Genomic DNA, 16,371 nt, shown 5'->3' with positions numbered 1-16,371 from the left:
TGGAAAATGACTTGTTGAAACATTCATTGTGCATCTTTCCTAATAAGTAATGACATAGCTTTTCACAGCATAAATGTTCAGAAAGTGCTACAGTGTGTAACAGTGTTAAGGTGCACAAGCTGCCATAAAGTTGCCCACCAAAGTCCAGGTTGGTCCTTGTCTCCCTGGTGTCCTCTTGCAGAAGTGACACCTTCTGTCTGTTGTAGGAGATCCTCTTCCACTGAGACAGAGCTCCGTCATCATCAGTGTTCTTCCTGATGTACAGCTGGTAGGACAGTCCTTCTGGCACCTGCCCCTGCAGCCATCCTGCTGAACCTGAAAATTAACAAGTCCATTGGACACAATTCTCTGTGAAGTATTATGATTAATTTTTGCAGTGTGGCTAAGGTATGAGATAATCTCTTTACCAGCAGGGGTAGCTACCTACATGTACAATCACATTTACCAAATTTCAGACAAATACGCTGACCATTGATGCTCTCTAATGTATAGCCCAACACATAAACCAACATCTGCTCTGAGAAAACCCACCCACAAAAGCCAATGACATTAAAGACCTGTTCCACAACTCTCTCAAAACAGGGTGTTTTCTGAATGAAATATTGACTTTACCAAGTTGAACTTAAGATAACACTACAGTGTAAAAAAAAAAACTATGTGCATCATCAAACTAGCAGATGACAAACTACACACTGATGCAGCAAACAGATCGTGAGTTTATAGCTGCAAACAAAAAATCCATTAACAATTTGCAAGACTATGCCGAAAGCAAAGTAAATAATTTTGTTTCCTAAAGTAAATCTTTCCAGTTTAGAACATTACAATCTGTGAATTCTATGTGAAAGATAGCATAATTATGTCTTTAGCATGAATCTAAGAGAAGGGATTGAAAATAAATAATGAATAAATAAATAAAAAGATGGATTGATGAGAGGGCTTGTCTTGTCAAATTTGAACACATTTTTGACATTCATTTAACTACAACAACCAATAGTTATTGTATGAGAACATCAATAGAAAAACTTCATTTGACCAACCTGTCACCATAATGTCCACGCTCAAGACAAAACCCTTTGCATGCCCTAACTGGATTTCATTGTTCGGGTCCAGTGTGAAATTGGTTGTTGCAAGGTCCACAGAGTCTGAAACAACATTGAAAAATTAGTGACAATGATTTTTTTCCTTACCTTTACCTGTCCTCTGTTACTGCAAAGGCAAACAACTGGATAGACAGCAACAAACAGACAGTAACAAACTCTTATTCCAGTCAAAAGGGTTTACCTATAGAGAATGTATTTTACTTAGTACCATATACATAAGGTGCAGTACATGTATATGGTATTAAAGAAAGTCAAAATCAGTATGACAGATTAAGTCATTTTCACTGAAATTGTATGTTAAAGACTATTTAGGAAAGATACAAATTGTTTTTATTTAATTATGAATCTGTGAGTTCAAGATCCAATTTTCCATAGTGCATTTTTCTACCCCTTCAAAAGATGCACTAATTTTAGAAGAATTTTGTGGTGGAGAGCCTAATGAAAATAGTAACAACTACTTTATTTGGCCAAAAGCCGGACAAATTCCGCCAGACTGATTCCCATAAGGTTGCTGAGATGCAGGAATTAGTACAAAATTAAACTGGACGTCCAGAGTTAAAATGGAGGATGTTACACGTACCAGGGTCTGAGCAGTCCATGTCAATAGCTATCCTGGTCCCTGCCACATTGTTCTCTTCCACATGGTCCTGGACATGGTCATTCCCCTCCACAGACACAAACAAGTGGTCCACCTGGTAACACAGAACAACAAGGCAAATTTATCATCTTGCAGGGCTTGAAAGAAAGGGTACATAATTATGCACCTTAGGCTACACTGATTTAATCTTATGGATGACATCCGTGCGCCAGGCTTTTAGGTGGGATATTTTTGTTGGGTGTCCATGTTTTTCATTGTATGCTATGCGCAGCAAAGACGTGTAGTGTGTGAGCTTTTTAGGGGCGCAATTTTAAAATTCATAATGCTCTCAAACACCATGTTATACTTTCTGCATTTTGAGGTGCAAATTTTGAGGAATTTGAGATTTTTTCCTTCAGTAAACAATCATTTTTGTATTTATAGTAAGGCTGAAGGGAGGCATGTGTGCATGGCAGGGGTTGGGAGTGGAAAAAATATATAGGGCATCTTTAGGGTGTCCTACAAAAAAGTAGAGCGTCCAATTTCTTATCATTTTCAGTACAGGGCATCCAAAAGACTGGGACACTCCCTGACTAAAAGCCTGCCGTGCGCGCGTTCCCACTTATTTTTCATTGACAAATAGATTTTGTTATAACTTGCAGTAAACTTAGCACAATATATGTATCATTTCTTGTTTAACAAGGTTCATGATGTCAAAATTTGAAAATATAGGAATCTTGTTTCTTTTGGCCCACCTTGTTTTTTTTCGCCGTATCACATTAGATTTGGAGTCTGCAGGGGATGTCATCCATAAAATTTACTTGCTATGGCCTAAAAGTCTATGCATATACATGAAGCAAAGGATTACATGCATATTTAGAAACATAATAATCCAGGAAATCGTTTTAAAATCATACACCTTACAAACTCACGTTGGCTTCACAGGCATAACTGGGAATCTCCACCATCCCAGAGACCTGACTGAACGTCACATCATCGCCCTGGTTCATTTGTTGGAACCTCAGATCACCTTCCCTGTCAGGGAACTCAAAGGTTGTGACCACTGGGATGGCTTTATGGCGGTTGAACCTGGACCCCCTCTGTATATAGAGCTGTCAGAGAATAGCAGGAAAAACATTTTAGAGGCATCCAATGAAATTATAGGACAGTAAAACTGCATTTTCAAACTTAGTTTTCTGGTCATTTTTAAAAAGTTGTAGTAAGTTGAATCAGTCCTATCCCATAGCATACTGATACATGTATATGTGAAGCAAAGATTTAATGTCACTGACTGTTGCTTGTTTTGAATGGTAGGATGGTTCTAGATATCTATGTGCATTACCCCCCCAAAAAAGAGGCATACATGTTTGAGGGCTATTGCAAAGACTGTTTTAAGTATGAAATGATGACAAAAATATGCAGTGAAATGACAGTAAATGTCAATATTATACATTTCCTCATCGAGAATATTTGTTTTTCTTTTGCTGCCCTAAAAATGCACTGGATGCCTTTAAATTTCACCTAGCTTGAATTATGCTTGGCATGATATCATAAAAATCAAGTCTATGTTGTTCATCTTTCCTTGAAGATGAGGACCAAAAACAGAAGACATGAAAACTTCAGGAATATGGCACAAAAAAGGTGACCTACTCTGAAGTCAAAGTTTAAGTTGTCAGCAGTGCCTGCACTGAGGGGAGATGTGTGTACATATTCCATCGTGAGGTCAAAGGTGACAGGTGACGGAATGCCAACATGGTACTTCTTATTGGTGGTAAATGATGATGATGTCACCTTGAACAAATCTGTAGTGAAGAAAAAGGAGAAAACAAAAGATCAAGAGAGTTAGTTCCATGGAAGAACAACAGATTTGACACTTTGATAATTCTTTTCAGTCAAAAGACCTGCAAAAAGGCCTGCATATTGTGCTGAATACTAGTACAGGAGTGGAACACTGATAGCTAATGCCACACAGGAAAAACATACCAGTCCTTGTTGCTGAACACCATCCACACACAAGTAAACATACCTGTCCTTGGTGCTGAACACCATCCACACACAGGGAAACATACCTGTCCTTGGTGCTGACACCATCACACCAGGCAAACATACGTGTCCTTGGTTCTGAACACCATCCACACACAGGCAAACACACCTGTCCTTGGTACTGAACACCATCCACACACAGGCAAACATGCCTGTCCTTGGTGCTGAACACAATCCACACACAGGCTAACATACCTGTCCTTGGTGCTGGACACCATCTACACACAGTTAAACACACCTGTCCCTGGTACATGTACAACACACTACACATATAGAGGCAAACAAACCTGTCCTCAGGGTCTTAACATCCATACATTGGATAACAACATAAATCTCACCATGTTCACAGCTGTAGGTAAAACTTGCACTCCCAACATTGTTGAGTTTGTCTGCTTCTGCTATGACGTTCAACGGATCCAGATGAACCAAAATGTACACTGATCCACAGAACCTGGAGTCTGGAGGAACCACCTGATAAAAACAAAGAGACTTTTAGAATTGTGAAATTTCTGTAACAACATTTTTCTATTTAAATCTTTGCCAGATGTGCATTCAGAAATAGTAGGACCTACATGTACATGTAAGTATGTTTCTGTCCATCCACACAAACATTTGGCTGAAGCTTCTAACTTCGCCAAATCATTAATAACAAGTGTAATATGTCAATGAAGTTACAGGAGCTGGCAGTATTACGGAGGACGGCACCCAGGCTACCTAGGCTCCATGGAACTCGCACATTATAGTTTAGGGGTTTTCAGATGATGTCATCCATAAAATTAAGTCAGTGTGGCCTTACCAAGTTGCCTGCATCCAAGGTAATTTGTCCATCTGCAGTGATGTTGTCACTCAGAGCTGACATCTGTGCCGTGATGTTGTAGTGTAAGGGCAGGTCTGATGGGTCCAGGGTGTCATCGTTGGACAGGTAGAACTCCATGCCAAACACGGGGTCACCTGTGATGGCCTCTAGGTCACCAAGTACAACCTGGTAACAGAGACACCAAATTCAAGATCAATTTTTCCAAGTTTCTTTTTTAGCAAATGGTACAGTACCAATAGCAGTAAAACATTCTTTATTTGTAAATAAGAGCTGCATATGCTGCGTACGCCCAGCAAAAATTTTTTTAGTACAGGTCCAAAATACCAAATCACTATTAGTAAGTACCAGTACTGTACATTACTGTACTGTACTATACATGTACATTTACACTACCCTAGTGTCCTCATGCGACACAGAGGTGACAAAAGTGACATCTAGAGGGAGCATTTATACTTAATACACAACAGACCTTTCGGAGACAGCTAGAGTATTGTTTGCAACAAGAAACAATCCACATGGTTCTGTTTTATTTGAAAAAGCATAGGGCCACCTAGTTCTGTCCTGCTAGATTTGACTAAAAATTCTGTCAGGTTTATTACAGTAAATGTTTTTATTGAAATTCAGAAGAACATAATTATATCATCACGTAAATTTGTCAAATTGAACACTGTCAGGTACAGGTACAGGTACAGACCTGTAGCTAAATCTCCGTACCTGTACCTAAAATTACATTTTAGATACGCAGCTCTAGCAGATATATATGACCTGCCATGCATGAAATTATGTTCAGAGTTCTCAAAACTTACATCTGTAATCAGACTGAAGCTGCCAGCCCCGCCTGTGTTAGGATCCGGGGCAGAGTCCAAGGTGAAGGAGTCAACACTGATGTCTGTGACTGGGTCTGACCCTGGAAGTATGGACAAAAAATATGTTTCAAGTCCCTGTCATAACATACAGCCGACACTTTTAACAACACTTTTAACTTTACTGCCATGTACATGTAACTACCAAGTTGAAGAAAGTTATTAACTTTTATGATCATAGTATGATTACTTGTAAGCTTTCCCCTGTAAACTCATGATGTCTGAAGGAAGCCCTGAATGAAACAAAGTAAAAGTATACCCCCAGTACAGTAGTTACCTTTCCCTACATGTAGTTCTGGTCAAATACAAAATACATGACTGTACATACCATAGCAATGAAAAGGGATGGCTCTGAAGTTATTGGCGTCTACTGCATCTGCAATATCCAGTCCTGCTCCCCTCACTACAGCAAACAGGAGATGGCTACAAAATAGGCAAATTTCAAACACGTCATCAGTTAATATGCACCAAATGGTCATGTTAGAAAACAAACTAAGATCAAAGTGTTTAAGGCATGTATTGAAACAATTCTTTTGTATGGGTCAGAATCATGGGTCATGAATATGTCACATTCTAGAAAACTAAACGGAACATACACGAGGATGTTGCGAGTGGTTTTCAATACACCATGGTGGAAACACACTACTAATGAACAGTTATATGGTTCGCTACCAAATGTAACTACAGTAGTCAAATGTCGACGTCTAAGCTTGGCCGGTCATGTAATACGTAGTGAAGAACCAGCCAGTAGGCTTCTACTCTGGAACCCTGATACCTGTAAGAGAAGAGTTGGACGCCCAAACAAAACAGTTAAGAAACTTATTGAAACTGAAACTGGCTTGGAGGGACATGAACTTTTCTCAGTGATGTATGACAGACAGTTGTGGCGAACTAACTTTGTATGCTCCACCTCTACGGAGGATGAATTATGATGATGATGATGAAATGGTCATGTATAATGTTAGAGCTACATTGTATGCTATACAGTTTAAGTTTAAGATGAAACGAAAAAAAAAAGTGCCCCACACTTTGACTACCAGAAGACATGGTACACATAGGTAATAGAGTTAACTTCTTGAGTCAAATAGTAGATCCATGTAAAAAATGTACAACAGTTACTGCAATGTATATGGTGATTCGCCACTGACTCCAGGAAGAATAGTGAGAAATTCACAGCAATGGAGATCCCAATAAACAATAAAACAAGCAAACAGTTACTGGTCCTACGTACGTCTTCCAACACATGTCTGCCGTTGGTGTGAATGTTACTGGGACATCCCTGAAGTGGAGGGAGTTGTCTCTGGCCAGCCCTGCTCTCATCATCTGTATGTGCTCCTCACTCAGACCTAACACAGTCTGGGGCAGCTCCTCATCCCCTCCATCAAACACAAGGTCATCCGACAGGTAAACCTGGGAAAAAAACAAGACAACACGAGCTTAATAAATATTCATAAGGCCACACCAATTTAATTTCTTGGTTGACGGATTTTTCTAGAAAAATAATGGAGCGGGCGAGCGAAAAAAAATAAATTTTAAAATAAAAACAGGCCTAGGCATCGTATTATGGCCTAAAATGGTACGATAGGAGCCACAAAGTCAACACACCAGGCTGGTTCAAAATTTAAACAATGAATTTTAAACTTTTAATGATACCACTGCATTGAAAGATGGAATAACTGTAACAACTAGGATGAAAAGGACTGTTTTCTACAGTTCAGGGCAAAATATGAGCATTTTGCAGTTGATTCTGAATTTTTATTTTTATTTGCAAATCAGAAAAAAATGAAGCGGGCGAATCCGTTAACCAAGAAATTAAATTGGTGTGGCCTAAGGGGAAATAAACAAAATCACTAGCTTTGTTAGAATTGTATAATTCATGTATCTACCCTTGTTGTCTCTTCTTTGCCATACATTTTTCCAGTTACAGTTGTTGAGCAATAAAGTTGATTTGATTTTGATTTTGTAAACCCAGTGGAAGCTACAGTGTATGTGAAAGCTCTAGGTGAGTGTTGGATCTAAAGTTACTTTAAACTACTGGTATGTAATAATTATGCAAAACAAACAAATATACCTTGAGGTGGAAGTTGACCTCATCACCCTGGACGTCAGGAATGTCCCTAGTGCCCATCAGGTTGGTGACTGTGAAGGTCAGCTTGGCATTGACCTCTACATCCGCAGCATAGTACCTTGCAGGTGAAGGGTCAAAGGTCACATCACTAAGGCCCAGTCCATCTGGAAATCAGTGAAGAGGAAGAAAGGTATTCAGAAACAAATTGTGCCAAGTCATAAAAATTTCAACCAACCTTGATATTAATGCTGAAAAAATTTTGCGGGAAAACATGATGATAATATGTTTTACTAACACTGACCAAGATGCTGTTAATTGATTAGATTTCTGGCATAAATCACAAGATTATCGCTATTAAAATGGCTGAGCCACATACTTTGAAAATCAAGATTTGTTAATATAAGCTGTAAGTAATGATTTGCATTTTGTAACTAAATGTTATTTGTACTGTATGCCTTATGTCTGTATGTTTTAATGTCAGGAAAGATTAGATGCTTACAAAATTTATGTTGTAATGTCAATGGATATAAGTATCCAAGTATCCAAGACCCAGTGATACATTAAAAAAAGTTCCAAAGCTGTATATGTCATAAAAAGAAGAATGAAACAACAACTAGAAACTTTAAAATAACATTCGCAATTGAAAGCAAATGCATAATATTTACCTTCGCATATGGTTTGTTCTGTTCATTCTTAATCAAATACATTCAAATACAAATGTATATGGTCAGACAGGAGTCTAAATCCCTCCGGCTTTTAAATTGCAACATGATGTAACCCAACTAGTTAATACCGATGATGGTAACAAACGTCTTGCTCAGGTCATTGACCTTATTCGTTTGGAGAAGAAGAGGATTAAGAAACTGAGAGCAAAAACAATATATTTTCCTTCTGTGAAGGTAAACATAAGAAATACAGCTGACCGCCATCACACTGGAGAAAGATCCTCTTCAACTGAATGTTGTTATAAGGTCGGAGGTCGTCGACACTGGCTTCTTGAACTCTGACCTCTACCCCAAGGTACGTCCAACCACAGTAGTGTCCAACGTATGGATAGTACTGATCTGTATGTAGCGACAATTAATATCTCAAATAAAACAAACTACTCTAACTTAGAATTATTATCAGAAATTTTCAACAAAAAACTGCAATGGGTACCATGATCATGGCATATAGTGTCTGAAGGTAGGTGTTTCACTTTAGAATTTCCTTCCTTTAAATAAAAAACACAGTGCTGCCTGTTCTCTACATATCAGGTAAAATACAGGGACAAGAAGAAACTGCACCACACTGTTCAAAAAAGTACACTTTGACAATTGAAAGGGAAGACAAATTTTACCTGCACCACCCAGAATTTCAAATTTATGTATTGGATCATACTGAAAACCGTTCAGAAAGCATAATTATTAACCAACATTCCTTTTATACTTCATACTATTAGGTACAGTCAATGAAAGAAATTTTAAATCAATATACACCAGCATGACATTGACCAGTACAGGTTAGGTGCAGGTGGACATCAGAAATACCTGCACAACTCCAATTTTACCTTTTATAGTCATAATAATACTAAGGTGCATATAGTCAATCATGTATGCACCCAGTATTTCAAGTCCTGACTAACCTATAGTGAGTGGCCCCTCCACTCCCCCGAAGCTGTGCTGGAGTGTGTGGTAGGTCAGGCCTGAGATCTCCAGGTTCAGCTGTGTGTGGTCTGTGCTGGATGGCTCATGGGGGATCTCTATATCCTCTGGATCCAACATCTGAAACACAACACAAGACATGTCGGTGATGGTTAGACATCATTGAGGTACATGTAATACAGTAAGATAAGCCAAAAACCAGTTATTCAAGCAACTGGATATGATTTTGGAAATGGTAAGACGTTTCAGGTAGCATCTGGGGATCCACTACCTTTCGTCATTGGCACTAGATCTAGAGAGCTTGTACAGAAATGCAGGTTTATAAGCAAGAAAAGACGAGGCAAGACAACTTCACTTTCACATGGCGTGAGTCTGCATTAAGCCCCTGTCACACATTCAAAACACCAAACGGGAGACCTTATTGGTTTGGAAAAGAAGAGGAAACAGAGCAACGATATGTTTTCCTTCAAACATAATAATTACAGAAACGTACGCTGGTGAAGGGTCCACAATTTCTATTGAGAAAAGATATTCAAAACATTAATTCAAAACTGACCTGATCGTGAGACAGGTAGAACTGGTAGCTGTAGCGGTACAGGACAGCATGCCCTGCAGCAGAGACACGTGTGCGCAGGTTGAACACCTTCGGTGTCCCCGCTGTGATCTCAGGACCATCGTCAAGGTTGAAGTCCTCTATGGAGATGTCAACTGTGGGGGAAGCAAATTCAACATTTATGTTCCAACTTAACTGTTCATTAAAGGTTAAAACTGTCTTTTTATCAGTGAAACTGAGGGAAATTAACAAGATTTGATATAACGAAGGGCAGTCCCAGGGGCAATTGTAACAATGTAATTCATTGTATACGTTACATTATGTACATTATGTCATTAAGATTAGTAATTACTAAAAACTGGTTCAAATACTGATGTCTTGAGGCAAAAAGTGGACAATTTGCAGGGAAAGTTATGTACATTGAATCTGGCTATTTATTAATTTACTCTGATTGTCCTGATTCTCATTGCCTATATTTTGGATCATGAAACTTTAAGTCATAATCATAATTGTTGCTGTTGTATTTGGGAGGGCAAATTGTAGACATGTTAATACACCTGTTTTGTCCTCCTTTCCACTTGTATACAAGTTGCAGTTAAATTCAAATACTTTAGATTAGATGAATAAAAAAAAGTTACTGGTATAAAATTTTAGGTTGTAATATCTACTGTAACCATAAATGTAATATCTACTGTAACCATGATATAATATCTACACTAACTGTAACCATAAATATACTGTGTTTAAAATGAACTAGGTACATGTAGTTCTCTGATTAATTTCATATTTGACCATTTGTACAAGTCATATATATTGTACCTGCATCACACATCTTCCTGAGTGGTACAGACACAGTGTGGATGAGGTACCCTGGCAGGGTGCTGTCTTCTGGCAGGACCTCCAGGAACAGGTGTGGAGATTCCAGCTGCAGACATCTCGGGCGACTCAACTCTGGATCTACAGTCGCTGTAGAATAAAAACACATGGCAGTGGTATAGAAATACTGAGTGTTCTGCAATATTGCAGAATGTCAAAATTTTGTTCTGCAATTCAGAAATACTTTCTGCAAATAGTAGTACACAATTGAACCCCTAGACTGATTTAACTAGTATCTATTTTATTCTTTATCTATCTACAAGAAGACTTTTATAGCACAAATCATACATACTCGCTGGGTTTAGTACAACGAAATAGCTTGTATATACATAATACATGATCAAGCTAGAACTAGCACAGATATAATAGTTACTTATTGTAGTAAATTCAACTTCTCCTCACTTCTCTTTGATAGTGGAAAGATAAATACAAACATGGTTAAGTCTTAAGGATCTAGTGATGATGCCCCTACTGTACTTGGTGGCAGCAAGTTCGAGTTCAAGAGTTTTGAAGAACCAATGAGTGACAGTGACACCTTGTTCTCCAAAACAAATAATAAGTTAAACATTAAGTCATGATTTCTTACCTGACAATCCTCTAAGTGCCATGGACTCCCCTGGCTCCAGCCGAGCAGCTTTCTTCACTACATCAGGACCAAAGTCAATGTCAAAGGCAATGTCCCATGCCGGGTCAAGGTCATCATCATCTGAGTAGTAGACCTGTGAAGACACAAGATATAAATTTAAACAAGAAAGGTGACATTTGTGAAGCAAATGCATAATGTTTACCTTCAAATATGGTCTGCTCTTAGACTGTTAATTCTTACTCAAACATTCACATATTATATGGTAACAGGAGTCTAAATCCCTCCTGCTATAAAATTGCAACATGATATAACCCAACACTAGTTAGTTACCATGGTGACAGATGTCTGGTTCAGGTCATTGACCTTACTTGTTTGGAGAAAAAGAGGAAGAAAAAACTGAGCAAAAACAATATGTTTTCCTTCAGAAAATCTGCAATATAGAAACATCAAGCAAGAGAAAAATGCCTTCTTACTCTGAGTTCGAAGTTGGAGATCCCCTGTTGGGTGGTTGTCATGCCCTTGTTGGTGACGGTGATGTCAAATGTCACAGAGAAGGGAGCAGGGATGAGCTTGTAGTCATGGTGGAACGTTGGCTCGGACAGAACAAGTTTGGGGTTTGGGAAAGAACCTGGGAAAAATGAGTCAGCAGTTAGAAGATTCAATGTAAAAATTCTGACAGCATAATCAATGAAAAAAGTCATAATAACAATGATTATCATAAGATTCACAATCAATTACATGTACACAAGGAGTGTTGATTTAGCCAGTTTGAGGAATGCTAATTTCAAGAAAATTTTTCTTGAAACCTTGTCAAAACACTTGGCCTATCATTACTATTATCATATCTACATGAAAACAATCATAGCAGGGCTCAAAATACTGGGTGCATGTGCACCTTAGTGCACCCAGAATTGGAGCTGTGCACCCAATTTTTTTTTCTGTGAGAGCACCAGTGCACCCAAATATTTTCGTAGGTTTACGTATGTAACGTTAAATAACTGTATGACATAAAAATGTAGCGTTATGACAATTTCATGTTAGTATACAGCATATTCTTGACATCTAAGTGTCAAAGGTATACAGGTTTATCCTTACTTGGTGGAGGTGGACAGTCCATGTGTACCAGTGTAGTGTAGGCATTGTTGGCTTCTGATCCCTCCTTGTACTGGCCAATCACAGTGTCCGATGGGTCCGCCTCATAGGTGTCCAGAAGAATGCTCACATATACATCACCACAGAAGTCCTCATATCCAGTCTTTGGTATGAATATTCCTGTAGGAAACAAAAAGTCATATACAAAAATGTACATTGATGAAGATAACCGGGTAAAAGGATACTCAAGTAACAGTTACTTTTATACAAACTTTAGGATAATGACCTATTGGAAAGCATGTGAATAACAACCACCAGCTTTTCAGTACCACCGAGAGGATGGCAAATATTTCTTGTATTGCTTTTTTTTACAATAAGCCACAAAATAACTTTTTAACAACTGAGTTTCTGTAAAGCATACTAGGTTGAATATCAATGCTAAAGCAAGTGTTGTAAGAGAACAAGAGCACATTCAGCATTTGAAATGTCCATAAATTCCTACAAAAGCACCTTTGAGCCCTAAAGTTTTGCAACTGTAGGTTATCTATAGCAATTAATAGTGCAGTTTACATCTAAACCTGAGTCATAATGTACCATGTGTGGAATATTTGCATGGCCATAACAGTCCACATAAAAAAAAGATGCGGAGAACTCTGGCACTTACCAGATGCATCAAATAATGCAGTTTCAACATTAGTTCCATCAACTCCCTCTCCCAGAATACCCCTCATCCAGAGAGGCATGATGTAGGGAACCTACAAAAGAAACAGAAGTTTAATTAAACATCTGTAAAGACTCACTGAATCTGGTTGGTAAGTCACTGAATAAAGGGACTCTTTTTTCACAACCAAGTGGTTTATATATATTCAGCCAACGTTTCGGTAACTGTAACTATTTTACGTTTGGAAATGCATCTTTAGCAATGGCACCTGAACTGTGCAGTGTGAACCAGTCAGAATTGCCCCGAGGAAGGTGACAGACAGTCACCAAAACGTCGGCTGTGAATAAAACAATTGGTTGTGTACCAAGAGTCTCTTTATTCAGAAGAGTACACAAGTTACATACACAAGTTATTTCACATAGCATTGCATGTCACGACACAATACAGTTTGAACTTCATTTTTCAGACTTTAAGAGACTTTTCTATATCTACTGTATGATCAGTGCAGGAAGAATTTCTGATGCTAAGGGCCCTGTCCTTGGTGCTGAAATGTTCAAGGCATCCAATGCTATTTCAGGGCAGCAAAACAAAAATATTCTGGATGAGGAAGTCTGTCTGATATTGACATTAACTGCCAAAGGTTCCCACATTTTGGCATCATTCTTTATTTGAAGCATTTGAAATGACCCCAAAACAAGCCAAGTGGGGTGTCTCTTTATTTTTTGGGTAACACCTGTAAATAGCTACCTGACTGTGATACAAGTAACTGCTTTTCAGCAACATCACAATTTTGCCTCACAGATATCAGTATGCTATAGCAAATTAGAATTGATTTAACTTACTAGTACGTAAAAAGAATGAACAGATTATTGAACATCTAGTTTTCCCACCATGATATTGCATTGGATGCCTTTAAAAAAAGAAGTCTACATAGTGTTTGCAGAGAGTAAAAAAAGCCAAAGAGTTATCATTTGATACCTTGCTTACATGTACTATAGCAGAGATACAATACCATGAAAAGTGACTGAGATGGGGGGGGGAGTTCTATACATTGTAAAACAACACTATCTAAAATAAGACAATCTATCTCAAACTAGAAAGGCCAATATTTGCTAAAACAACAGTTGGATAGCTATTCCCTACTTTATTGGTTAGGATTTTTAATTGCATAATGCAAACTGTTGATTTAAAAAAAAAAAAACGTTCATGCCCCGCATTCCAATGCTGGAGCAGAAAAGCTTGAAATACCTACCAAAACACTTGAATAAAGACATACTGTCAGTATGGAAATGCTTCTGTGCAGGTGTTAATCAAGTTAAATCCCAACAGCCAATCAGCAAGAAATGCTCTGTGCAGGTGGAAATGCTCTGTGCAGGTGTTAATCAAGTTAAATCCCAACAGCCAATCAGCAAGAAGTATAGAGGAAAGCTGCATGCCTATTGGTTGATGCCCTGCATTCCATTGTGATGACTCATGCGGCGGTCATGCCCAGACGTGGTAAACACGGCACACTAACACAGTAATACATTTGCTATAACACAGCCAAAAAACTCAAATAAAACCATTCTAAAAGCCTGTATCACAAAAATTTAAAAAACGCCTAGGGGTATTTGCCCACTGTACCTCCATACCAAATTTCAGGACCTTAGGCCCTAAAATGAAGAAGCTGAATCCATTTAAAAAATGGCAGGAGAAGAAGGAGAAGGAGAAGGAGGAGAAGAAACATCAGAAAAAGCAATATGGGTTCACCACCACTTCGTGGTGTGGTGAACCCATAATAATGTAAAAAAAAAACACTATCGAAAAAGATGATAATATTCTAGAACAATCCCATGCTAGCTTTACCTCCACATCCTTAGCTGAATCAAACTTCTGGTTCTTGGACAAGAAGAACTTGAACTTGTAATGTTGGATATCAGACTGGTGGAGAATCTTCCTGTCAGTAGCAGTCACGTGTATGGTGGCAGAGAACGGGGTGGCCATTCCGGGGGTAAGGGTCAGCATTGACATGGTGTCCACACGAAGGTCCATTATATCTACAAAGTAGATATGAAGCAAAATTAATGAAAAATAATATGCAAAAGCAAAATTTATTAGTATACTAACATATGCATATATCCCTCATGGAAAAACAATATGAGAGAAACAGTAGCCAAAAAGGAATGTATGTGGAGGGGAATTTTGGATCAGGATTTCTAATAATTTTACATTACAAACATAATTGTAGCAATTGAAAGCAAGTCCCCAAACCACGTCTAGTACTGTGTCACCATACTGTATAGTACTTGGATCCTTGTCTTGGCTACAAAAATTATAATCTAGTCATAGTTTTATTGCAAGTTACTGACAAATACAATCATGATTATGATACATAACATATAGTAGATAGGGTGAATGTTAAAATAAGTTAGAGGAATTTTTTTAAAGATATGTCACTCAGTAAAAGTATAACTATGAAGTAAACAACTGTAGCAGGCCAGAATATACCCCTGGCCAGAAAGTATATTCTGGTCAGAGGTATCATATATTCTTGGCAGTTACACCAGTTTATACACAAAATACAGAATGAAAATATAACATAATAGTAAATAGAATTAACTAAATGTGATAGTTTAATGACAATACTTGCAATTTGAGACTGAAAAGAATAATCTGCTTACCACTGCATTGATATTCCATAGGAATCTCAGCCACGTTGTTGTCCATGTAACCATCAGTTTCACCAGTGCCTGTGCCTGTAGACACCTCAACCTGCAACACAATCAATATGCATGTTGGCATTCAGTACTCACAAACCTAAGGCCACACCAATTTCTTGGGCCCTTGTCGTCTTGTCAGACGGTCTACAGCTTCAGTCACTCTCTGCGGGTCTGGCCGGGCAGCGCCTCTCATGGCTGGTACAGCCGATTCTGGCCCTGCAGGCTCTGCCGCAGAATCGGCAATAGTACTCCCGTGTGGTGCTCTTCTCTACAGGTCCCTGCTCCTAGCTTCTGCTTTCCTGCTCTCTCTAGCAGCTTTGAACAGTTCTGTTCCTTTGTGTATCGCTGCTCTCCACTTACTTCTGTCGCTTGCTGCCTTCTCCCAAGATTCAATGGAGAAGTCTTGGAGAGTAGCTTTGCACAAATCCTTAAACCTGAGCTTAGGCCTTCCCCTTGGTCGACTCCCTTGAGAGAGTTCGCCGTACAGTATTTTCTTGGGAAGCCTGTTGTCGTCCATCCTGGCCACGTGGCCTAGCCAGCGCAACCAATTTAATTTCTTGGTTAACGGATTTTTCCAGAAAAATAGTGGAGCGGGTGGGCGAAAAAAATAAAAAAATAAAAAGAGTCCTAGGCATCCTATTATGGCCCAAAATGGTACAATAGGAGCCATGAAGTGACCTGGCTGGTTCAAAATTTAAACAATGAATTTTGAACTTTTAATGATACCACTGCATTGAAAGATGGAATAACTGTAACAACAAGGAAGAAAATGACTGTTTTCAACTGTTTGGGC

The 16,371-nt window shown here is 38.6% G+C and overlaps 1 protein-coding gene across 1 annotated transcript in view; it reads right to left on the bottom strand.

Annotated features, from left to right (window-relative positions):
- LOC109465872 overlaps positions 1 to 16,371 on the bottom strand; it is a 121,128-nt gene that overhangs the window by 94,062 nt on the left and 10,695 nt on the right. The window contains exons 11-28 of the mRNA XM_019763361.1: positions 14,725 to 14,915; positions 12,883 to 12,973; positions 12,222 to 12,398; positions 11,600 to 11,754; positions 11,127 to 11,259; positions 10,484 to 10,630; positions 9,668 to 9,819; positions 9,093 to 9,231; positions 8,392 to 8,532; positions 7,472 to 7,632; positions 6,632 to 6,810; positions 5,729 to 5,823; positions 5,344 to 5,444; positions 4,517 to 4,702; positions 2,610 to 2,789; positions 1,681 to 1,792; positions 1,038 to 1,142; positions 139 to 315 (exon numbers count right to left, since the gene is read on the bottom strand). Coding sequence (XP_019618920.1) covers positions 139 to 315; positions 1,038 to 1,142; positions 1,681 to 1,792; positions 2,610 to 2,789; positions 4,517 to 4,702; positions 5,344 to 5,444; positions 5,729 to 5,823; positions 6,632 to 6,810; positions 7,472 to 7,632; positions 8,392 to 8,532; positions 9,093 to 9,231; positions 9,668 to 9,819; positions 10,484 to 10,630; positions 11,127 to 11,259; positions 11,600 to 11,754; positions 12,222 to 12,398; positions 12,883 to 12,973; positions 14,725 to 14,915 — 2,622 coding nt within the window. The remainder of the gene's footprint in view (positions 1 to 138; positions 316 to 1,037; positions 1,143 to 1,680; positions 1,793 to 2,609; positions 2,790 to 4,516; positions 4,703 to 5,343; positions 5,445 to 5,728; positions 5,824 to 6,631; positions 6,811 to 7,471; positions 7,633 to 8,391; positions 8,533 to 9,092; positions 9,232 to 9,667; positions 9,820 to 10,483; positions 10,631 to 11,126; positions 11,260 to 11,599; positions 11,755 to 12,221; positions 12,399 to 12,882; positions 12,974 to 14,724; positions 14,916 to 16,371) is intronic.

The sequence above is a fragment of the Branchiostoma belcheri genome, unplaced genomic scaffold (assembly GCF_001625305.1).
Source record: "Branchiostoma belcheri isolate BF01 breed outbred unplaced genomic scaffold, Haploidv18h27 scaffold16, whole genome shotgun sequence".
In the NCBI taxonomy this organism is placed as follows: domain Eukaryota; kingdom Metazoa; phylum Chordata; class Leptocardii; order Amphioxiformes; family Branchiostomatidae; genus Branchiostoma; species Branchiostoma belcheri.
The sequence above is the reverse complement of the archived record's forward strand: the minus strand, read 5'-3'. Positions and strand labels throughout refer to the sequence as shown.